The 24,635-nt window shown below is 44.6% G+C and overlaps 1 protein-coding gene across 1 annotated transcript in view; it reads left to right on the top strand.

Moving 5' to 3' along the window:
• Positions 1–4,240, top strand: part of EPS15 (epidermal growth factor receptor pathway substrate 15) — a 97,348-nt gene extending 93,108 nt beyond the window's left edge. The window contains exon 25 of the mRNA XM_090048408.1: positions 1,844–4,240. Within this exon, the coding sequence (XP_089904534.1) occupies positions 1,844–1,990 (147 nt within the window). The 3' untranslated portion in view covers positions 1,991–4,240. The remainder of the gene's footprint in view (positions 1–1,843) is intronic.
• The last annotated feature ends 20,395 nt before the right edge of the window (positions 4,241–24,635 follow it).

Raw genomic sequence — 24,635 nt, 5'->3', positions numbered from 1 at the left:
AGAAAGCCTGGGGTGCTAAAAGAGAAAGTGAAGCAAGAGAGAGATGAGCTGTCTGTCATCTGTGAATGAGTGTTTGGACGGTTTCTTCTGGCTTCAGCTGCTTGGATCCTAGTGGGTGGCCTACAGGGAGGAATCAGAAATTTCTCAATTTCTGTTCACAAAAGTTTCAGAAACTGTCAAGACAGAAATTAGCTTGAGCATATTAAAACACCTAGTATTTGCACGCTCAATAGGAACATATTTCACCTTGATGTGCCTACTCTTTAAGATAATGCCTCACTTCTGACTACTATTCAGGATCACAAAGCCAAGTTACTGCAATATTGTAGTAGCACATTTTACATTCTGGGCGTATACATACTCATTTTTTCTTCATTTTAATGGCAGGCTTCTGGTTGCAGAAGTACATGGCTAGTGTGGTATTCCTCTGCAGAAGCATTTTTCCAGTGGCACCACCTGCACATCTAAATTGACTATGATTGCATGCTTTATTATGCAGGATTTTCCATTTGGAAAAATCCACTGTTAGAGGAGCATCACACAGTGAAGTGAGGACAGAGCTGGTTTTCCCACCGCTCTAGATTCAGGTCTGTCATGCACAGTATGTGAATTAATTAGTAGCTCCTCATCTGTTTATAATTAATTGGCTTTATTGTTCCAAAGGTAATGTAAAGTGTTTACCAAAGTAACATTGTATATTGTCATTACAAATTTAAGACTCAAATTTGTTCAGCGTGGCTGTTCAGAAGCTTTAAAGGGTGATTTTTTTTTATTGACTGAAGTCAATCATCTGACTGGGTTGTACTTTTAGGTTCCTATGTTTATTGGCTAGATGGTATTTTTCAGTATAATCGGTTGTCAGGACTGCTTTGTTGCAGTTCTTAAATCACAAATGAAACTTGTACCATGCTGATAGGGGTGTAGGTTGTAGCCATGTTGGTCTAAGGACAGGGTTCCTAGATACTCCAGTATCTTTTATTAGACCAACTCAAATAGTTGGAAAAATCCTTCTTAGCAAGCTTTTGGGCATAAACACCCTTTGTCAGGCTGAGGAAATGTCTGCAGTTGGTCTGTGCTCTTCCTGGATGGCGTGGCAAAGCAGCCAGAGGTGAGCACCTAGGCAAGAAAGCCACTCAGTGGAAATGTAACCTGAGGTAGGTGGTCGGTAAGGTGTGAGACAGCTGAGGGGGAAGGGGGAATGAATGTAGCTGTAGCCAAAGGATGGCAGACAGGAGGGTGGGGGGAAGGGAATGAGAATAGTTGGTAAAAAGTAGAGGGTTTACCTGGTGAGTCAGAGTCCCCACATAAACCCTCCACTTTTTACCAGCTATTCTCATTCCCTTCATTCTCAAACCCTCCACTTTTTTTTTACCAGCTGTTCCCATTCCCTCCCCACCCCTTACCCATCTCTCTCTCATCCTTTGGCTACAGCTACATTCATTTTGCCTTTCCCGCACCTCTCTCACCTACTGACCACCTCAGTTTATATTTCCACTGGCTGGCTGGCCTCTGGCTGCTTTACCACTCCATCCAGGAAGAGCACAGACCAACTGCAGACGTTTCCTCAGCCTGACGAAGGGTGTTTGTGCCCGAAAGCTTGCTAAGAAGGATTTTTCCAACTGTTTGAGTTGGTCTAATAAAAGACATCAGATTTACCCAAAGCACCTTGCCTACCATGCTAATACGTTTTTTTTTCAACGCAGGAGACTATTTACATTATTTTAAAACTAGTGTATCAATATTTTGGAACAGTTTAAGTGACTCCAAAACCTAGTGTGAGATTTGAACAGGGTGATTACTTTTTCATTAATAAATCCAGATATCTTGTCTCTTGAAACTGCAGTATCCTACTGAAGAAGACATGATTGAATGGGCTAAGAGAGAAAGTGAGAGAGAAGAGAAAGAGAGACTTGCAAGATTAAAACAGCAAGAGCAAGAAGATTTGGAACTGGCGATTGCACTCAGTAAATCTGAAATTTCAGAAGCATGAAGTTAGAATGACAGTGTGTCTTATCTCAACTGTTTTGTCCCATTTCTCCCATTTCCTGAGTATTTAATCTATTTAAAATGTTAATCAGAAGCTACCTATGGATTGGAAAGTATGAAAGGTTTTAAATTCCTGCAAATGTGATCATTTATTTATCTTTTTGTTATCCCACTCTGATTTATAATTTTTCCTGAATTTGATTAATATTATCAGCCAACTTATAGCAGAGCACTGCTCCACTGTGGATGCTTTCGAGATTTTTGCCTGTGCTATTTTTTTGGTGTATACCCAGGACAATAAAGTCTCTTTCTGTAATACAGAGGGAGAGAACACTGCATGTCATCTTTAAAATCATTCTTGTCTTGTATGAAGATATCTTCATGAACATGTGTGATTCTTCAAATTCAGAAGTTCAGAGACAAGAAAATATTGTCCCAATCAAGTTCCTTTAGATAGCAAGTTGGTGAGAGTGGCACAGAACACAACATAAAAGTATATGCCCAAACTTCCATATTCTTAGCACACGGTGGCTTTTCTTTCTAGGTGGAAGGGCTGGTTTATTTAAAGAGATGGTAACCCAGGCAAAAGCTAAAATACTGTTTTCTGTGTTTCACAAAGAGTTTAGCTAGAGTTTCAGTACTTATTTTTATATGGTATGTGGACATTACTGGTACATTTCACTTTTTGGTTATTTTTATATTTGGGTAATGGATTGTTTTTGTGTTCACACTCTCCCAAGTTTAAGGAAAGCAAAATAAAATTCATACCTGAAAACAGATCTGTTTACAATGCAGTCAGTGAGACTACAGCTGGAGTATAAACTGGCAGGAGTTGGCAGTTGAGCAGATGGTGAGTATGGCAATTGTGCTCTTGCTTATGGCTTCTCGTCAGGCTGTTCTCATCAGTTGCTTGAAACCTTTTGTACTTTTTCAGAAGAGATTATAGTAATGCTGGAACAGAGTGCTTTATTTTTTATCTATACATATGTCTTTTCTCTTCCTCAATGAAAGTTCTACTGTTGGACTTGAAATTTAATTGATAATCTTTTTAGAGTGCAAGTGGGGAAAACTGTATTCTACTGAAACATTTACTTGCTTTCTTGCATGTCTCTGAGATTTGAAGGCAGTTGGATCAGTTGTGTTGTTTCGTAGTACTAGAGAACTAAATAGATCATTTGCGTTAAATTGCTCTTGGCCAAGATGACTGACAAATTATGAAGACCCATTGCTAATTGAGCCGAGTTCTGTGAAATATGCAACTAAACCGGCAAGTTGACAAGTGGAATATGAGAGTCGATAGAGTAGGATGCATAAAGGCGTAGTTTAATTTTTTACAAGTCTTTTTCTGTACATGTAATTTATTGAATGCCAACTGATAGTTGCACCTTAAAAAAAACTGATTTATAATTCTTTATGGTCACTGAGTCAAAGTAGGATTAAAAGAATGTTAATAAAAGTAACTTATTGCCTATTGTTAATTGTACTCCATTCTACAGTAATCAGGTTCTTTTAATTCACTCTAAACAGTGGTGCTTTTGTCCATAAAATTGGACTGCAGCAGCATAAACTCTGTTTTCTCTCTTGCACTTTTCGCTTGGATTTCCTGTTGGAAATAGAATTGTTCTTCTACAGAAACTTTTATGTGGAGCAAGGGATGCCTCATAGCCACCACTAGTTTAACTATTCCACTTACCTGGCAATGTTGCTGCAAGACTCTTTAAAGAGGGTAGTTTTTGATCTTTCAGGAAAATGGGTGACTTGACTTGGACAACATTTTCTTTTGCACTGGGAAATTAGCGTTTCCGACACCTGCTCAAAAAAGTAACTTAAAAACATCTTTTGCAAGTATTAAATAGCTATAATTTATCTATACAACCTTTGTAATAAGTGTACACTAATCTTGCATATTGGATGCTTAACTGGACTACATAGTTCTTATTTTTTGTTAAAAACATATACTCAGTGGACCAATACAATATTATGTGTATATATTATATATATATTCATGCTTTCCTGTATGGAATTTAAAGTTTCGAGTCATTTGATGTTACATTTCATGTTACTGACTCTGACTACAGTATCTTTACCCAGTGACTACCAATAAACCACTGCTGTGAGCTAAATGGCATTACTTATGGAGTTTTAACTGTTTTTTAAAAACTTATTCAGGTGGGGTTAGCCTCTATTTATAGACTTCCCTTTTGTTTAAAAATTCTAACAATAGCTTGTAATTATGAAGAAATAAACTTTAAGTACATAAGTAAACGGTCTGTGTGTCTGTTTGCTTCAAATGGCAATATGAATAGTAGAGTGTCTTGTAATCAGAATGCAAGCTGTGTGTACCTGAGGGCAAGGAAAGCTGGAGCCTATTAGAAGTATTCAAACCAGGGCATCTTAAATTTGGTCTCTGCATGTTTAGACACCTAAGTAGAAAAAACTAAACTCCCCCTCCTGCTTTCCCAGTCCTCAGTACCCAAATGTGGTTAAGCACTTGAAGCCTCTTGAGGTGGGTGGTAAATGGGAGTGATAAGCACTCCAAAGTTTATAGTTTCATAGTTTGTAGGGTCGGAAGGGACCTGAGCAGATCATCTAGTCCGACCCCCTGCCATGGCAGGAAAGAGTACTGGGGTCAAATGACCCCAGCTAGATGTTCATCTAACCTCCTCTTAAACACCCCCAGGGTAGGAGCCTGCACCACCTCTCTTGGAAGCTGGTTCCAGACCCTAGCCGCCCTGACTGTGAAGTAGCGCCTTCTGATAGCTAACCTAAACCTACCCTCTGCCAGCTTGTGACTGTTATTCCTGGTCACTCCTGGCAGTGCTCGGGGAAACAGGGACTTCCCCAATGCCTCCTGATCCCCCCTGACTTGTTTATAACAGGCCACAAGATCCCCCCTCAGCCTTCTCTTTTGGAGGCTGAACAGGTTCAGGTCCCGCAGCCTGTCCTCATAGGGCCTGCCCTGCTGTCCCCTGATCATACGAGTGGCCTCCTCTGGACCCTCTCCATGCCGTCGACATCCCTCTTGAAGTGCGGCGCCCAGAACTGGACGCAGTACTCCAGCTGCGGCCTGACCAATGCCGCATAGAAGGGAAGGATCACCTCCCTGGACCTGCTCGAGATGCATCTGTGGATGCATGCCAAGGTGCGGTTGGCCTTCCTTACTGCCTCCCCACACTGCCGGCCCATGTTCATCTTGGAGTCAGTGATCACTCCCAGATCCCTTTCCACCTCCTGTGCTGACAAGAGGGGAGTTCCCCAACCTGTAGGTATGGTGCCGGTTGTTTCTCCCCAGGTGCATCACCTTGCACTTATCTGTGTTGAAACCCATCCTATTCTCGTCCGGCCACCCTTCTAACCTGTCTAGGTCAGATTGTAGCCTGTTGCATCCTTCCAGTGTGCCCACGTCCCCCCACATCTTAGTGTCATCAGCAAATTTGAACAGGGTGCTTTTTACCCCCTCGTCCAAATCGCTGGTTTAGACCACCTGTCTCTCTTTTTTAGGTGTTTATCAGTCCCATTCACCAGTGAGCCTCTGTAGGACTGAGTAGCAGCTTTGAAAAAATGTTATGTCTACATGAACATTTTCACTACTCTCTGACCCTCAGGGCTTGTCTATGTTTTTGTTTTGTTTTTTTTTAAAGGCAGGAATGATTTAAGACCACAGGTCTAGATAGGCACAGTGAATTACAAGTGGCTTGATGGATAGATCAAACCATAAATCAGTAGTTGATGAAACACAGCAGTAAACATAAGTACTAAGTATTTCAATATTTGTAAGTAAGGTCATGCAGCTCTGTTAAAGATGTAGTATTGAAGTGATATCCTTTGCCATTTGGCCTAAATGTTTTCCAGGAAATTTTGAATCTTACAAATTATGATAAATTTGAGAGAGAGAAATTAGCATAAGATGAAATTTGCAGCTAAAGTAGACGTCGGCAACGTTTCTGGGCAGAGTGCCAAAAACATCCGCAACCTCAACTTGTAAGATGTTGGTGTGCCAAGGGTGGATGATGGGGGAGCTGCAAAGAGCATGACCCTTGTTGTGGCCGTGCACCCCTTCCTCAAGACACGAGTGCCAAGTAAAATACTTTCATGTGCCAGACTGACACATGCTCCAGGGGGTTGCCTACCACTGAGCTAAAAGGTTTCTTACTAATATCTAAGGATATTGATTAAAAATTTCAACCACTGGTGAAATGCTTAAATGATGGGATTAAAGCTTCATAATGAAGGTATGCTTCAATGAGACTTGGTTCATACATCAAAAATGGGCAATATTTTTAGGCAATAATCTGCCACTGTGTTATGGAGAATGAAAAATGCACAAGGAAAATGTGTGAGGTAAGTGATTGTGTGTTTTGTTCTGTCGGTTCTGCTGCGGAGTATACAACTTGCTAAAGAAGGAAAATGAGATTTGACCCATTCAGTCTATACAGTCCACATTGCCAAACCACTTCCTTAACTAGTGCTAATTGGCAACCTTACTGGTACTTCCAACTGCAAAATAGATACTGGTGGGAGAGATGTTTTACATAATAACTGCTTGCAGACATTAATAAAAAAAAAGACAACCCGGAGCTTTACTGGAAGAAGCTGCATATTATTTTGACCCAGCTCCACAGCATCTGTATAGATTGGGTGCTTCAGTGAGGATTTTTGGAGCATTTATCTAATAGCTGATTCAATATAGACATTGAGTGAGCTGGGTCCAACTAATGTGCTACCCTTCTGGGCGTGTGCTGGGCTCTGCATGGGAGTGCACTGAGTTTAAACTAAAATGTCACTTGTTTTGGGTTGTTTGTTTTTTTCAAGCAACCAGTGTGACATGATCTCCATTTTTGCTAGAGGGTATTATAAATCTTTGTATGAAAATGTGCTAGTTGTTTTCCCCCAGATACTTGCATTTGATTCTATCCTATTTATCAGCTGTTTTTCCCTCTATCTCTAACATAGATCAGAACATTTATTATGAGTAGTTGTTGCTTGAGAAGCCTGGGTGTATCCTAACTAGGAGGCAAATGGCCTGCTCCAAAGGTTCTTTCCAGTTCTGTTCATCCATTTCTTTTGGTGGGGGCTGTTTCTGGCTCTTTGACCCGTGGCCAGGCCTCACTGAAATATGCAGAATTGTAAACACACTTCTGTATTTGACCAAGATACTCTGTTTTTTCTTCTGCAGCAGGTGGTTTTTCAATGACTCACAAGTCTGTTAAGAGCATACATTACTCCTTGGGTCAGCATCACTGAATAACTTTTGGTTGCCAGCAAAACTTTCTGAAAATAAAAAATGCAGTTGGCACCCCTGAACTCCTATGGACATTTATAAAATAATATATAGAAAGTGTTTCTTGGAATTAGATCTAGAAAGAGGATCTTGCTTTCATCTGCAGGAATAAAACTTGCTTTTAGCACCCTCATGGCAAAAAGCTGAAGTACCAGAGAATGAGTCAGGTTCCGTTAGTATTCCTGTGAAAGAACGTACAAAAATGCAGTTTCGACACCACCTGTTCCTTTCTTATACTTGGGACCAAAAACCAGATTCAGAACTGAGTGCCCTCTGAGATTTAACAGGCGATGTACCAACAGGGTCTGCTGCAAACAAGTATGCCAAGATGTGTGTAGCTCCTAAAGTAAATGCTTGGACACCTTCCTGGACGAAGGAAATGTATTATGTTTATGAGAGCAATACTTCTAATGATTCAGCAGATAAGCAGATGGTCAGTCATGTGGGTGAATTAAGATGTTCAAGTGGAGAAAGGGAAAAGAGGAAGAACACTTCCCACCTAACCTTCAAGAGTCTGCCAAACTGTGACTATCGAAGTATTACATGTGCCTTGCAGAGCCTTTGCTTAATGTTTTTAACTTGATACTGGTTGATACTTAATTCTTAGCTTTTTTTTTTACTGTACTGTTGCCGGCACAAGGTGCCCGAGGGAGGCAACAATTGGGTTCGTTGCCCGGTGTGCGTTGTGCCAATAAACACACTGGGGGGAGAAGTAGACAGAGTTTATTTGAGCTCAAGTAAAAGGTGCAGGGAGACTGTATGGTCTCAAATCCCGCGCGCCTAGCCCTGCAACAGTGTATATTTATATCCTGGTCATTTTCTGCCCCCGCCCTTTCCCTCCTCCCTTCTCTCTCTGAGCGGTGCCCTTGCATTCCACAGATAACGACGGTTTTTAGGGAGTTTCAGCTTGCTTGCTACTCATCCTGTTTTCCATTATTACAGGAGGTTACAAAAGTTCAAAGAAAGGGTTACAAAGGTGGGGGGGGGGGGCCCTGGCTTGCCTGGGCCTAGAGCAGAGGGGCTTCATCGACACTCGTGGTCTTCCATCCCCCTGAGTTACCTAGGGTTCTGTCCAGTGACACCAACAACTCCCCCCTTTGAGAATACTCAACAAAGTTTTGGCTGAGTTTTCTCATATCCTGAAGATAAAAGGCGATTTAAGTGTTTGGGAACTGGGATCTTTAATGCAGGGGTATAGTGAAGCGCTCGGGGAGGGGGATACACGGACTTTGCGTAGGAGGGCATTACGGCACGCAAATAAGAGGAGGGTAATTAAACGTAACACAACATCGGTGACCAGGAGGTAAAGGATGCCCATTTCTAGGCCTCCAAGGTTGCAAAACCAGCTGCAGAGAGAATCGAAAACAGTGGGTTCACATTTCTGACTTTTTCACTGCTCAAAAGCCTGTTTGGCCGACAAAATGTGTTTGTTAATATTTTGGGAATTTTCTGGAATATAAGTACAACATTCGTTCCCAATTAGAGCACATACCCCCCCCCCCCCCCCGAGATGCTAAGACATAATCTAGAGCCTGACGGTTTTGAAGAGATAATAAACGAAGTTGATAAATCTTGGAGTTAAGGCTCTTTTCAATAGCTAGAGTGTCATTGGCAAATTTTGTAAGAAATGCAGAAAGTTGACGATACAGTTTGGCTAACCGGCCCACCCCATGCGACGGGAGAAGGATCATGCCAAATCTGTCTCCCTCACTAATAGGTGGCGGAGTTGCATAGAGGGATCTTTGTTGTCTTGGGCAGCCAGGTGGGAGGTGGGTTAGAACTCGAAGGGAAGGGGCAAGAAACTCTATGTAGCAACTTCCATACCAGCCGTCAGGTAGCCGTTTGTAGGCCAAAGTACCACAAATCCAGAAAGTTTCCTCATTTCCTGCCATTTCATTAAGCCCCTCTCGCATTCGACTGGATAGATTTGGAGTAAAGAAAAACGAGCCTTCACCGGTGTCATGACCAGAGCTATTATACAAAGGCATGGATATGTTTTGATTAGGAGAGAGATAATATTGGCATGAACTATTGCCGGCGAACCAGGTATGGTTCGTGGTTTCATTTTGAGCATAACAAAGCAGCCCGGGGGGAACTGAATGTAAGCGGATAGGCTGGGGGATATGGGAGTCATTCCACTCTGGCTCCCACGAGGAGCTAGAGAGACTGAAGGGAGCCTTTTTGGTACAGTTGTCGGCTAAATGTGGCCACCCAGGAGCGATTCCAGGTATGAAGGGGTATGCTAAGGGGTTAAAGATAGTCATGATATTTTGTAGTATTAATAGCTATTTCTTCTTGACGGATATCTGACCAGTTACTAGGAATGGCTCGCCATAGGAGTTTTGCAGCGTGATAAGGGATTTGGGAACATATCGAACTGTTAGATAGGTTAAACTCACGGGCAAAAGTAACCTTCAATGCTTTCTGGGTGTTTGTAACGAGGTTTGCTGGGTCCATTCCCCACCCTGCATGCAAGGAGAATGTAGTAAAAGGTAACGGGAAAAGAGAGCCTACAGTAAAAAAAGAAAAATGTTACAGTAGTTTTGAAACTTAAACTAGAATTTATACTGTTAATTCTAAACTTTTCCCCTTTTAAACAGCAACTTTAGTCCAAGGTCGTCGGTGGGCTGGACGGTCCACTGTTTTGCGGGTGGAGTAGGCACCGGTTTCAGACGAGAGTGATGAATCTAGTTCTTGTGTCCGTCAACCTTTGCCGCTGTGTGGGAAACTAGTAGGACAGTGTGAGGTCCTTTCCACTTCTCTTGGAGGGGCTTATTCTTTCAGGTACGAATGAGCACAGAATTCCCCAGCTGTAACGAGTGGACTGGAGCATCCAGCGGAAGAGGCTGCAAGTCTTTAGTGTACCTATGGAGAGAAGAAAGAACAGCAGACAGAGAGCACATATACCGTGACAAAATATTACATCCTATTTCCCACTCCCCTGCTAGAACCGGCGTCCCGTTCATAGGCCATGCCCTTCCAAACATAATCTCAAAGGGGCTAAGCCCTAATCTTCCCTTGGGGAGGGCATGGATGCAAAGCAGAGCAAGGGGCAAAGCATCGGGCCATCGCAGAGAGGCCTTCTGGCAGATCTTTGATAGATGACGCTTGAGGGTTTGATTCGTACGTTCTACTACACCACTAGCCTGTGGTCGCCATGCAGTATGGAGTTTCCAGGGGCTCTGTAAGGCATCTGAGATGTTTTGGATGATCTTTGAAGTAAAATGTGTTTCACTGTCAGATTCCATCCACTGGGGAAGTCCGAACCAGGAAATAATTTCCCAGATGAATTTTAGAGCTACAGTCTTGGCTGTACAATTGCGACACGGAAAGGCTTCAGGCCATCCGCTGAATCGGTCTACTATAACGAGGAGATACTTGAATCCTTGAGTTCGGGGGAACTCAGTAAAATCTATTTGCCAAACTAGTCCTGGGCCTGGGGTAGGTTCCAAAGTGGCTGGAGGTACTGAGAGACCGGGTCGAGGGTTATTCTTTTGACAAATTGAACAGCTGGCCTGTATCTGGGAGGCCAGAGGTCGAAGCCCAGAGGTTAGAAAATATTTGTTTATTAACTGAGTGAGAGCTTCTCTTCCGGCGTGAGTAGTTTGATGCAGCCGTTGCAGCACCAGCTGGGTCAGGCTCTTTGGTAGGAGGATCTTCCCGTCAGTGGAGCAGAGCCATCCCTCCTTTTCTTGGAGACCAAGCTTATTGGCTAGTTCTTTTTCTTCATACGAGTACTGGGGATCCGGGAGCTCCCCCACTGATGGGATGAGGGCATGCATATGGGTGTCAGCAGGTCTCGGCATCCTCAGGGTGGCAGCATTTTTAGCTTCTCTGTCCGCCCGGGCGTTACCCCTGGCTACGTCTTGATCCTCTTTCTGATGCGCCTTACAGTGCATTACTGCCACTGCCGAGGGAAGCTGAATAGCTTCCAGGAGTCAGAGAATTTGGGGTCCATACTTCACTGGGGAGCCTTGGGCTGTCAGCAGTCCCCTTTGTTTCCATAGGCTAGCATGGGCATGCAGTACTCCAAAAGCATACCTGGAGTCGGTATAGATGTTGACCCGTTTCCCTTTTGACAGTTCTAGCGCCTGGGTCAGGGCCACCAGTTCAGCAAGTTGAGCAGGTGTTCCGGCAGGCAAACCCTTGGCCTCAACAACATCATAGAGGGTCCCAACAGCATAACCTGCCCTCCTTTGCCCTTCTACAACAATGCTGCTGCCATCAGTGTACCACTCACAATAGCATTCAGAAGTGGCTGATCCTGTAGGTCTGGACGGCTGGAGTACTGTGCATCTATGATGTCTAAACAATCATGCTCTTGTTCTTCCGTTTCAGGTAAGAGAGTAGCCGGGTTGAGGGAGGGGCAGGTTTGCAGAGTCACTTCAGGGTTCTCCAACAGCTTAGCTTGGTACCAAGCCACTCGAGCCTGGGTGAGCCAGAGACCCCCCTTCGCATCTAGCAGAGCCTGGACCATATGAGGGGTATACACCTGCACAACTCCTCCCAGCATTAACTTTTCAGCTTCCTCAAGTACTAGGGCAGTTGCCGCAACTGCTCATAAACACGCTGGTCATTTCTTGGCAACTGGATCAAGGTGTTTGGAGAAATAAGCAATGGGACATTTCTACGCCCCCAACAATTGAGTAAGCACTCCCAGAGCCATCCCTTTTCGTTTATGCACATACTATTGGAAAGGTTTAGAAAGGTCCGGTAAACCCAGGGCGGGGGCTTCCATTAGTTTCCTTTTTAGTATCTTAAATGCCTTGTCGGCTTCTGGAGCCCAATAAAAGGGGTCATGGTCTGCCCCTTTCACACAGTCATATAGTGGTTTTGCCCATAGTCCAAATTCAGGGATCCATATTCTGCAAAAACCTGCCATGCCAAGAAACACTCTGAGCTGCTTACGGTTGCTTGGGGTGGGAACCTGACATATAGCCTCCTTTCATTCACTTGAAAGCTGGTGCTCCCCCTGTCTTATGTGAAATCCCAGGTATCGTACTTCGGGGAGAGCAATTTGAGCTTTATTTTGAGCCACCCGATATCCTCGAAGTCCAATAAAGTTTAGGAGGCTTACAGTGGCGTTAAGGCAAGAGATTAAATCTACAGCAGTAATTAATAAATCATCCACATATTGTAACAAGAGGACTTCACGCTCATTATTCCACTCTTCCAAGTCTTTAGCTAAGGACTGGCTGAAAAGGGTGGGAGAGTTCTTAAATCCCCTGGGCTAATACTGTCCAACGAAGTTGTTTCTTAACCCTTTTTCTGTCCTCCCATTCAAAAGAGAATATCTCCTGAGAGGGGGGGTCAACTGGAATTGTAAAGAAAGCGTCTTTCAAATCAAGAACTGAGAAATGAGTATACTATCCCCCTATGGAGGCCAGCAAGGTATACGGGTTTGAGACGAGGGGATGAAAAGTTTTAACCTGTTCGTTAACCGCCCTTAGGTCCTGCACCAGTCTATGTGTGCCATCAGGCTTTAGCACAGGCAAGATGGGAGTCTTCCAGGCTGACTGACACTCTCGCAGTATGCCATACTTTAGGAAACAGTCTATAGTCTCCTGCAGTCCCTCTCTGGCTTCCTTTTTGATTGGGTACTGCTTGATTCGTACCGGACCTTTTCCCGGCAGTAGTTGGATATTAATGGGGGTTTGATGTGTAGCCTTTCCGGGGACCCCTCTTGCCCACACCAAAGGGTATACCTGGTCTTCCCACTGGTTCCACTCCAGGGGAGCGTTCATAGCCGAGGGTTCAATCGCGAGGGTCATTATCCATGCATTTTCAGGGGGCAATGTGAGGGTTATTTTATCCTGGGTAAAATGCAGTGATGCACCTAATCGACAAAGCAGGTCTTGTCCTAGCAGGGGTGTTGGGCAATCTGGAAGGTAGACCAATTTGTGAGAGAGAGCCTGGTCTCCCAGAGCACATTCTGCAGGAGCATACCCTGGGCACTGAGTCTTTTTTTCGCGTGGCACTTACCACGGTGAGAGAGTCCGCTACGGGAAGTTGAAGAGGTTGATTTACAGCAGTCTGTACCACCCCGGAGTCTACCAAAAAATCAATTTCTGAATTCCCTACCCGCATTTTTACTCGGGGTTCCAGGGGTGGGGTGGCCTGTTTCCCCTGACACCCCTACTCCTGTCCTTCCGCTGCCATTACAGGAGTGCAGTCTCTCCTTTCTCCGGGCATTCATTCTTCCAGTGTCCCTCTTGCTGGCATAAAGCACACTGGTTCCATCCCAGGCGTCTTTCTTGTGGGCCAGGGCGCCCACGCCTATGACCCCTTATACCTCTGCCTCTCCCACCTTCTTGTGGCCTTTCTCTGACTCTGGCCTGTACTGCTGCTACTAGCATTCTAACTTGTCTCTTGTCCTTTTCTTCCTTTCTGAGAGTATACGCCCTGTTTGCAGTCTCCAGGATTTGTGCTACAGACATACCCATTAAGTCTTCCTTTTTTTTGTAATTTCCGCTTTATATCAGGGGCTGCGTGGCTGGTAAAAATACCCTTTATAATCGCCTCTGTCCCTGGTCATCAGGGTCTGCATTGGCATTTTGCCAAATGCCGTCCCGCATGCGCTGTAGGAACGCAACTGGACTTTCCTTCGGCTCCTGTACTATTTCGTACGGCTTTGCCCAATTATTATGTCGGACAGCCGAGTGCCTGAGCCCATGCATAAGCAGTTCTTTATAAGAGGTAAGACGGGTATGATCCACAGGGTTGTTAGGGTCCCATCTAGGGTCTGCTAGGGGAACCACATCTGCTGGACCAGGAACATTGATGGGATCCCTTTCATGCCTCCGCTGTGCTTTCTCCCTGGCTTTGGAAATAACTTGATTCCGCTCTACTTCAGATAATAAGGTTCACATAAGGATATTACAATCATCCCAGTCAGGCTTGTGACTAGCTAAACATCCCTCAAAGACAGATAAACTTACTTGGGTTAGTTGAAAATTCTCCAGCCTGTGCCTTAAAAGCCACCAGGTCCACCGGATTAAAAGGTACATGGGTGTATACTTGCATGGTCTGGGCTGCACGCCCATCTGCCCCAGGCCGGGCTATTACAGTTTCAGTAAGTAAAGGATAAAATCCCACTGAGGGAGGAATCTCTGGAACCAGGGGCATCTGATCTTTATATGGTGGAGGTGTTAAAGCCAAAGGGGACACCGACTCTGGCGTTACAGTGGTTGGGGGGGAATGCTGAGACTCAGCACTGACAACTACTGATCCTGTCGGAGTCAAATTACACTTCTGCAAAATATCTGTCTTATTTCATAAAGCCATAAACAATTGCGCATACAAATGTTCATTCCACTTACCCGTCCGCTGACAAAACAGGAGTAATTGGAGGATTGTATTATAGTTAATTGACCCTTCCAGAGGCCACCTTTCCTGATCCTCCAGTTGATATTGAGGCCATTCCACTGTACAGAACCTTTTAAGATTATTTTTAGTCATTAGATCTGACTTAAACAGTTTCCAGTTAGTCAGAATGCATTTTAAGGGTGTACACCATGCCCTGCCAACCGTACTCTGTCCCTGCCCTATACTCCAGGGAGACACTGGGCGTCCCCAGGTCTTAACGGGCAATGCTCAGACTGCTGAGCTTATCCTACCTTGTCCAAGGGACCGGTTCCACACCGTCGCCCACGATCGCTTCTCCATGATTTGAGCGCGTTGCACCATTGCGCCCTCCGGGGTCGATCAAACCACGTCTCCGCCGAGGCCCCCGATGAAACCACCGATGCGCGCTGGGCATCGGTCATTGCCGCAAGTCGTCGACCCCAGGAGGGATCCAGGCAAGGCGAAATGTTAGTCTCGAGCCCCACGTTGGGCGCCAAAAACCGTTGCCGGCACAAGGTGCCGGAGGGAGGCAACAATTGGGTTCGTTGCCTGGTGTGCATCGTGCCAATAAACACACTCGGGGAAGAAGTAGACAGAGTTTATCTGAGCTCAAGTAAAAGGCACAGGGAGACTGTATGGTCTCAAATCCTGCGCGCCTAGCCCTGCAACAGTGTATATTTATATCCTGGTCATTTTCTGCCCCCACCCCTCTTTCCCTCCTCCCTTCTCTCTCTGAGCGGTGCCCTTGCATTCCACAGATAACAGTTTTTAGCGAGTTTCAGCTTGCTTGCTACTCATCCTGTTTTCCATTATTACAGGAGGTTACAAAAGTTCAAAGAAAGGTTTACAAAGGTTCGGGGGGGCCTTGGCTCGCCTGGGCCTAGAGCAGAGGGGCTTCATTGACACTCGTGGTCTTCCATCCCTCTGAGTTACCTAGGGTTATGCCCAGTGACACCAACAGTACTGCAAAGCAAAAATGAAAATCAGATGGTCTCTAATATAACAGCTCAACTAACTCATGCCCCTCCATCCACCTGTGGAAAGAAACTCTCAGCACGCTAATCAGGAACACAGGTCTCCAAAGTTGCCAGCTTTTAGACTGTCCATTCAGAGGCATAAGAAGTTCCACAGCTTCAAATGCATTCCAAATATTTTCAGTGCCACAGATGGTTAGGATTTTTTTAAACCAGAGATCTAGACCTGAGGCTGCATTAATTGGTTGGGAGCATAAAAAAAAAGTGCGATTGTTAGTACTAGTAGCCCTAATGATCAAAGGGCAGTGGAGATTCTCTGTCACGCTTTTCTAACTTCACATAGGTCCTGTGGACTTTGGCCCCAGCACCTCAGTCCTTGGCTGTAGGCTCTGTTCCTTTACTTGTTACCTGCACTGCTGAGCTTTACCCTGTATCATTTCATTTTGCCATCTGGTTAGCAGGCAGTGATGTTTTTCAGACTTGGGAATCCAAATGATTATTTTCTGAATGAGGACAACCTATGGCAAGTTAGGTTGTCCTGATTTTTATTATTTTTTAAAAGAATCTGTGAACATATGATTCTAAAATGGTTAGTCTGTCCTAACAGTGGCAAAAACTTACTCCTGAATAAATCAGGTAAATCGCCTACATTTTCACTGTTGAGCCTATGTGTTTCCAGGCTTTAAAATGCCCAACCAGCTTATTTATGTGCAGCTCCAGAACCCTGCAGTTTGCTTCAGGTTTTTGCTTTGAGCCTCTCCTCTCCATCCATGTGGTCCATAGCCTGTTTTGTCCTACTGTTTGCCTCTCTTTCTGTAACCAGCTTGTCAAGAAAGCTGGGTTCAAGATACAGAATGTGAGTTACTGGTGTTATCTTCCTATCCCTGTTGATTTAGATAATAGTTTCATATATAGTTGTATTCAGACCAACGAGTTGCTGGCTACCTTGCCCGATTGAAGTGTTCAGTGCCAGGTTTAACCTTCAGCAATCCCTGAAACTATTTAGCAGCCACTGCATTGCTATGACCTTCAGGGTCAGACATGCTTATCTTTGGCCACCAGCTAGTTAAGTTTTGGATGCACGATGCTTATCTTTGGAGAATTTGCGTCAGCATCAAGGAAATAGTGCTGGCAGTAATCCACTGTTGTGGGACTGTTTTAAATTTGGTACGTGGGATCCCAGAATTACTGTAATGAATTTTCACACTTCAGTGATTTCTGTCACATTGGCAATGTAAGGAATAAGTAAAAAAAGAAAGGAAGAGAAAAAGACCCTAAAAGTGCCTTGTAAATTAATTAAATTGGATGTAGATTCTTCGTTATGCAGGGTGTAGAACTTCTGTTGAAGCTGACATTTAATTCGCAGTCTTACCATCTTGGTGTACAATCTTTGCAGACCAAGAAAAATTGGGCCTTGCCAATGGATAAAATCCTAGTGAATGTATAAGTGTAACAGCATGTAGTATTTATGACACTTGTCTCTGTTCAAGCCTAGTCTTGTGCTGTTGGAGTTACTTTTTTGTGGATAAAGCATAAAACTAATTCCCTAACCACTTGTGGTTATGAAAAACTCCATTACACTGTTTCACAAGAGGTCATGGGGCTGGCCCCCAATACAACCAAATTCCAGTTTGCATCATGGTATATCCAAGGACATAGTTGCTGGAATAGATTGAATTCTTAGCGGGTCTGACTGCTGACTAGTCCGCCCCCTGCCATGGCAGGAAAAAGTACTGGGGTCAAATGACCCCAGCAAGGTGTACATCTAGTCTCCTCTTTAAAGACCCCCAGGGTAGGAGCCAGCATCACTTCGCTTGGAAGTTGGTTCCAGATCCTAGCTGCCCTGACAGTGAAGTAGCGCCTCCTGATGTCTAATCTGAATTTACCCTCTGCCAGCTTGTGACCGTTATTCCTGGTCACTCCTGGTAGTGCTTGGGGAAACAGGGACTCCCCCAGTGCCTGCTGGTCCCTTCTGACTAGTTTGTAACAGGCCACTAGATCCCCCTCAGCCTTCTCTTGTGGAGGTTCAGATCTCGTAGCCTCTCTTCATAGGGCCTGCCCTGCTGCTCCCCGATCATGCGACTGGCCCTCCTCTGGACCCTCTCCATGCTGTCCACATTCCTCCTGAAGTGCAGCGCCCAGAACTGGACGCAGTACTCCGGCTGCAGCCTGACCAGTGCCGCATAGAGGAGGAGGATCACCTCCTTGGACCTGCTCGAGATGCATTTGTGGATGCAGGACAAGGTGCGGTTGGCCTTCCTGACCGCGTCCCCACACTGCCGGCCCATACTCATTTTGGCATCAATGATGACTCCAAGATCCTTTTCTGCCTCTGCACTGACGAGAAGGGAGTTCCCCAGCCTGTAAGGATGGGGCTGGTTCTTCCTCCCCAGGTGTAGCACCTTGCACTTGTCAGTGTTGAATCCCATCCTATTCTCCTCCGCCCACCCCTGTGACCTGTCTAGGTCTGATTGCAGCCTATTCCTCCCTTCCAGCATGCCCACATCCCCCCACATCTTAGTGTCATCAGCATATCTGAACAGGGTGCTTTTTACTCCCTTGTCCAAGTCACTGATGAAGATGTTGAACAGTGCAGGCCTGAGGACTGAGCCCTGCGGGACCCCACTGCCCACATCCCTCCAGGCCGAAAATGACCTGTCCACCACCACTCTCTGGGTGTGGCCCTCCAGCCAGTTAGTGACCCATTTCACTGTGTAGATGTTGACGCCACAGTCCCCCAGTTTTTTAATGAGAATGGGGGGAGAGATGGTGTCAAAGGCCTTCCTAAAGTCCAGAAAGACTACATCCACTGATTGAATAATGCTGAATGACATTTGCTTATTACATTTGTCAGCTGTTGCTTAAAAACAGGAGCTGACCTTTGGCTAGGCCAAACTTGTACGTGCTTCTGAGCTACTTAGGTGGACTCCTGAATTTCCATATCATGATGCCAGATCTTCTCTCATCGCAAGAGGCAGCTGTAGTATGCAGGACTGATCACAGATGCTGCAAACCTTGAACTTCAGACAGCTTGGAGAGCAAAATGTCACTGTGTGAGAAGCTCCTGCAGTACAGGGAGCTCCCTCTGTGCTTCCCCTGGTCTCTGCAAAGCTGGCAGACGAGCATTGGTAATTCGCTTGTGTCTCTGCAGCACAGATAAGATGGGGAGAGTCCATCTGTTCTAGTTAGATAAAGGCTTTTCAGGATGGAGAGTTCTCAGCTATCTATAAAATGTTTTTTTTTTTCCATTTGCCACCAAGCTGTAGAAATCAAACCACAGTGCTTTGCTTCCTTTGCGATATATAGCCATTCTGAACCCAGCACTGAAAATATAGCGAACAGATATCAGTGGAAACAGACAGATGTCTGTGTTTGAAGCCTTTGTATAGCAAAGCTTTAGCTCCTTACACCGGCCTGTTTTGATTGAAGAAAGATTCCCTACCAATTTCTGGTCTTAGAGGACCTTGTGAGTATCCGAATAGCACTCTGGGAGAACCTATGCATATGATTTGGATCTTTCTTCTCAAGATTGTACCTTTTGGTTCAGGCACTAAGGTCTTTTTCTCCTTTTTTAAATTAATTCTTTGAAAGGTGGAATACGAGAGGGAGAGGGAAATAGGACTGATGGGTCTCATTGATTGATTGCTATTTCAACTAATTCCCAGCAGGGGGAGCCCGCCCTGCAGTTTGCCCAGCCTTGTAGGCTTGCAGGGGCTCTGCTTGAGAGAGGGCCAAAGCAGCTGGGGAGCAAGGAGATGATGTTGCGTGCCCAAGTACAGTCCTGTCCTCTCCACCCCAACCCCAGCACACCTTCCAGATGAGACTCCCCCACATGTCACCACTGCTCATCTCTAAGCAGACTGCCCTTTTAGACACACGTGCACTTTCTCTCTAACAATCCCCCTGCCTTTTTATGCACTCCTGCCCTTCTCACTGAGGGCACTGGTTTTGTCTTCCCCAGAAGCCACTCCAAATATTTTCCTTGATCTAAATGACAAGAGATGCCAAGCAAAGTCAAGAGTGGCTCAGTCCACTGCAGATAGAAATCAGTAGCAGCTTCACATTTAATTGGGCAAATTCAAAGTCAAGCCAGAGAGCCTTGTCCAGTAGCATATCCAAATGTGACTGTGACATCTGGATAATTGATCCCTGAAGTCTGAATATCAAGAAGAGACTGAGCATTATGATTACTTTTCTTGTGGGGATTTTTTTTTTTTTTTTGCATTATGGGAACTTATACATTTACTTCTTTTTTTTCTGGTGTTGCTGATTTGTCAGACCTAAAACTTTTAGTACAAAAGTATATCTGCTATATCTAAACTTTTGTCAGGAAGTTTTCCCAGGTTCCCCTGGCCCAGAAAATGCAGTTTCTGGTTAAAATGAGAAAGAGGGGTAGAGTGTAAGAGAGAACCTAGAAGAGCCAATTGTGAGTGTTTAGAGTACTTTGTGATTCAAATTAGGGATTGTCAGCTGGGTATCCCACATCCCAAGTAAATGATTTACACTGAGCAATTTTATGTCCAAGGCTGGGGTGTGGGGAGGGAATTCTTGGATATGTCTCTCTCTCTCTCTCTTCTCTCTGGAATATTTACAAAATCTCAGCTTAATTTTATTCTACCCTGGAACAAAAAATTATGAACCGTTTGAAGTTTTTTCATTAAATAGAATCATTGTTCCTAGCTATTTTTAGTTATAGTAGACTAAGTTATTACACTGATTTCCAACCCTCTATTAGTATTATCTAGCTTAATGTTTTAACCTTATGAGATCTGTATGCACATAACAAAATCTATGTGGTGTATTGTGTTGTATAGAGTAAGCTGACCTGTTTGTGATTTAGGAACTCCTGCCGTTTAAGCACTGAATAATAAGAGCTTATGCTCACTGAGATCCTGGGGTGCAGGGCACTGTACAAAAGTATTTTAATATGTTACCTGGCCCAGTTGGGCATATTTCCAGTACCAAATGTAGCAGTACTTGATATGCCAGGTAGCCAAATGTTTAAACATAACTGATGTCACTGGGAAAGAATGTATTTTGGCCCGAATTGCAAGAACTTTATCATATGTACATGCAAAGTGAAAAATAGCATGCTTTACTTCAATAGAAAACTATATGAGCAGGAGAAAGTGTGATGCTGCATTTGTCTCTTTATATTGATACCTTACATGTAGCATTTCAACTCATCTTTAGCTCCTCACTTGTACCCTGGGGGAAAGTAAGTCAACTTCAAGAATATGCTATCACAGGAAAACAGTCACCCAAATGCTGTTTGAACAGAGGCATTTTTGGCTGAGAGGTAAGCTTGGCATGAATACAGAGTAAAAACTTTATTGGAATCGGTGGTAAAATTCCCATTGATTTCGACAAGGTCAGGATTCCACTCAGTAGTTGGGTTATAAGACAGTATGCCGCAGGTGATGCTGCTTGACAGGCAGCTTGTGTTGGGTTTGTTCAGTCAATCCAAATGACCCCTTGAAAATTATGGTTTCACCAAAAGTATCTGTGAAAGAATGAGTGCAATATGTAGTTTTATTTTGCTGAAACTGCTAGATTTCACACTATATTACTTGACCATAGGTCAAACTGATTGGCCTGTAATTCCCTGGATCTTTCTTCCTTCCTTTCTTGAAGATTGGAAGAGGGCCAATGTGGTGCCTATCTTCAGGAACGTTCCCAAATGCCATGAGTTCTCAAATATCCTCGGGATTGGTGGTGCCATATGTCAGCCAACACTTTTAGCACTCTTAGGTGCATTCCACCTGGGGCAGCTGACTTTCATAGATTTCATAGACATTAGGGCTGGAAGGGACCTCGGGAGATCATCGAGTCCAGCCCCCTGCCCAAAGGGCAGGAAGTCAGCTGGGGTCAGAGGATCCCAGCAAGATAAGCATCCAATCTACTCTTGAAGGTGTTCAATGTAGGTGTTTGAACCACTTCCGCTGGCAGACTGTTCCAGACCTTGGGGGCTCAGACAGTAAAGAAATTCTTCCTTGTGTCCAGCCTGAAACGGTCTTGCAAGAGTTTGTGACCGTTCGACCTCGTCATCCCTTGGGGCGCTCTGGTGAACAGACATTCCCCCAGATCCTGGTGGTCACCCCTGATAAACTTATAGGTGGCCATCAGATCACCCCTGAGCCTGCGCTTTTCCAGGCTAAAGAGTCCCATGGCTCTCAGCCTGTCATTGTAAGATCTGTTTTCCTGACCTCTGATCATGCGTGTGGCTCTCCTCTGGACTCTCTCCAGCTTCTCCACATCCTTTTTGAATTGTGGAGCCCAAAACTGGACGCAGTACTCCAGCTGCAGCCTCACCAAGGCCGAGTACAAGGGGAGAATGACGTCCCAGGATTTGCTCGAGAAGCATCTGTGGATGCACGCCAGCATTTTGGTCGCTTTACTAGCCGCAGCTTGTGGATGTCCGGCCTCTCAAGCTGTTCGCTCACAAGATCTTTGCCAATTATAGGCATATGATTGACCTTACCCTGGTAGTCCTACATCCTGTCAGGCAGTGATCCCTTTGGGCCTGTGGAAGACCAATGCAAAGTAAGCGTTAAGGAGATCAGCTTTTTCCTGGGTATCAATTGTCAGCTGCCCCATTTGGTTCAGCAAAGGTTCAATGTTACCTTTGTTTTTCTCTAACCTCCCATGTATTTGAAGAAGGACTTCTTATTGTCCTTGATTCCCATAGCCAGTTTGAGTTTAGTTTCAGTCTTGGCTTTTCTGGTTTGCTCCCTATAGGTGTGAGCCAGTGCTGTATAATCTTCCTTAGTGCTAGTTCCCAACTTCTATCCCTTATAAGCTTTGCTTTTGAGATTTAGGAGGTCCATGAGTTCCCTACTGAGCCAAAGGGGTCTCCTGGCCCTTTTGCTACGTTTCCTATGGGCCGGAATGGACTTCCCTTGTACTTTTAGCATCACTTCCTTAAGGAGCGACCGCTCATTGTGGACTCCCTTCCCTGTCAGATCATGGTCTCTCAGGGCCTCAACAACCAACTTCCTGAGCTTGTGAAACTCAGCTTTCCAAAGCTGACTTTGATATGCTGGATAAGCATATGAAAGTTGTTTATCCAGTCAAGTGTTGCTGGAATGTGTGAGCATTTCACAATTCAGAATGTTAAGTACCTAGTTTCAAGTTGCACTATACAACATTATTATGTACATCTATGTGTGGGTGTATGCCTGCTGTGGGACATTCTGGCCTCAATGATAGATGTTGCTATTCACAGCAGCTCTCCAGTTGTTTGGTTTGTGATACTTTTTAATGGAAGCTTCACCTGTGTTCAGGCTCCAGAATCCAATCCAAAGTGATTAAATACATTATTTAAAAAATGTTCAACCCCATTTTCAAGGTAACTCCATCCTGCCAGCATTATGGCAGGGCAGGGCTGCTGCTAATCAAGATTCTACACAGAGCTAGGTAAATTATCTGCATTGAACTAATAATCAGTTTATGCTGACTTATCCTTCTCATGCTCCCTTTTCTGTCCATTTTTTCTGCTTAATGTTCCCATTGTTTTATTCTGCCAATCTTGACTTCCCTGTTTACCATGCTGCACTCTATGCTTACAATAATTGTCCTATTTCTGTAGATAGCCTCACCTTTCCTCTGCTCAGTTCTCACTTCAAAACTATTGTTTCCTTTGCTGACCTCAAAGTAATTAGTTACCCTGCAAACCATGAATTATATTAATATGACTACAGCTGATTTAGCAATTATTGGCCACTAAAGGGGATTCTAGCCTATATTTGTTTCACTCTTCAGTCTAAGACACTGAATTGTAGTTGCTGTTGTTTAATGTGATGATTACTCCATACCTGAAAGGTATTTATAATAATTACTGGAAGGTATTAGGGCAGAGCAGTTTAAATTTTTTACATGTGCATGTATTGCACTTGGATTTCTCATTGTGTGTCTAATTGATGCATTGTAGTGAGACAGATGGTTCCACCATACAAATTCTGCAGAATTTGTGGATGTAAACTGTTGACACTCAAAAAGACAATAAATTCAAGTGTATTCTAGTGGATTTTATACTGTTGTTAGACTATGCATCTCACTGTATGACTGATACTAACTCATGATTCTAATTTCAGGGTTTAATGGACCTGACAGTCCAAACAGAATAAAGACTGAAGAGGAAAAATTGTAATTCTTCAGTTACCACCTTGGTAAGTTAAAATAGCAGCAATGGTGCTTCATTTAGTGACTGTTTCAGTGCTGCAGGCAATTCTGAATTTGGTGTTCCCTACCCCAATACAACTCTAACATTAGTCTGGTTTGTCAAGTAGATGTGATGGTCAACCCTAAATGTGCTTACAGCCCAAACTTTCTAACCTAAAAACACCTCTGTCCCAGAAAATACAGCATTGAACTTTGATTGGCCCTTTGATATTAAGAAAAATGCAACCAAATAAACACCCTAATTTGGAAGGCTCTTGCGCAGAGGGGATGCTTAGAACCCTGTTCACATGCTCTGGCAGACCTGTCTTTCTTTTCAACTCAGTGTTGCCCAGTCTCCCAATTTTCTATCTTGACTCTGGTCATTTTGGGGTCTTTTTGTGCTAACACCATAACACATGGTGGCCGTCTTGCAAATTTTCCCTTCATCAAAATGTTTGCCACCTCCTGTAACTACCGTGAAGGCTGAAGCCAGTAAGATGGCTAGTGTTTCCCTACAAACTGTCTGCATGGTAGTAAGCTGGCCTCTAATAGTCACCTCCCATTGTTTTCAGTGAGACTGAAGCCACGCCCACAACCAAAACAGCTGCCCCTCTGTGGTTCAGAGGGGCTAGAAAGTACACTGTTGGGGTATGGACTATGAGGAGTCTGAGGGACCCAGCTACAGGTAGACCCGGGGGAAGGAGGAGCGAGCCATGGTGTGGGGAGGCAGATGTAGGGGTGTCGGGTGCGGGTGGAGGTGGAGGGAGGCTGGGGCAGGAGGATGGTGGAGCTGGGCAGAGCGGGGGGCACCCAGGGGAAGACTGTGGTGCCAGCTGCCTTTTGTCGTGGAGCCCAGGGCATCCCTTCTGCTTGGAGTCTGGGCCAGGGAA

The sequence above is a fragment of the Crocodylus siamensis genome, chromosome 5, assembly GCF_052110815.1.
Source record: "Crocodylus siamensis isolate JL-2025a chromosome 5, ASM5211081v1, whole genome shotgun sequence".
In the NCBI taxonomy this organism is placed as follows: domain Eukaryota; kingdom Metazoa; phylum Chordata; order Crocodylia; family Crocodylidae; genus Crocodylus; species Crocodylus siamensis.
This window is presented reverse-complemented; position numbering and strand designations above follow the sequence as displayed.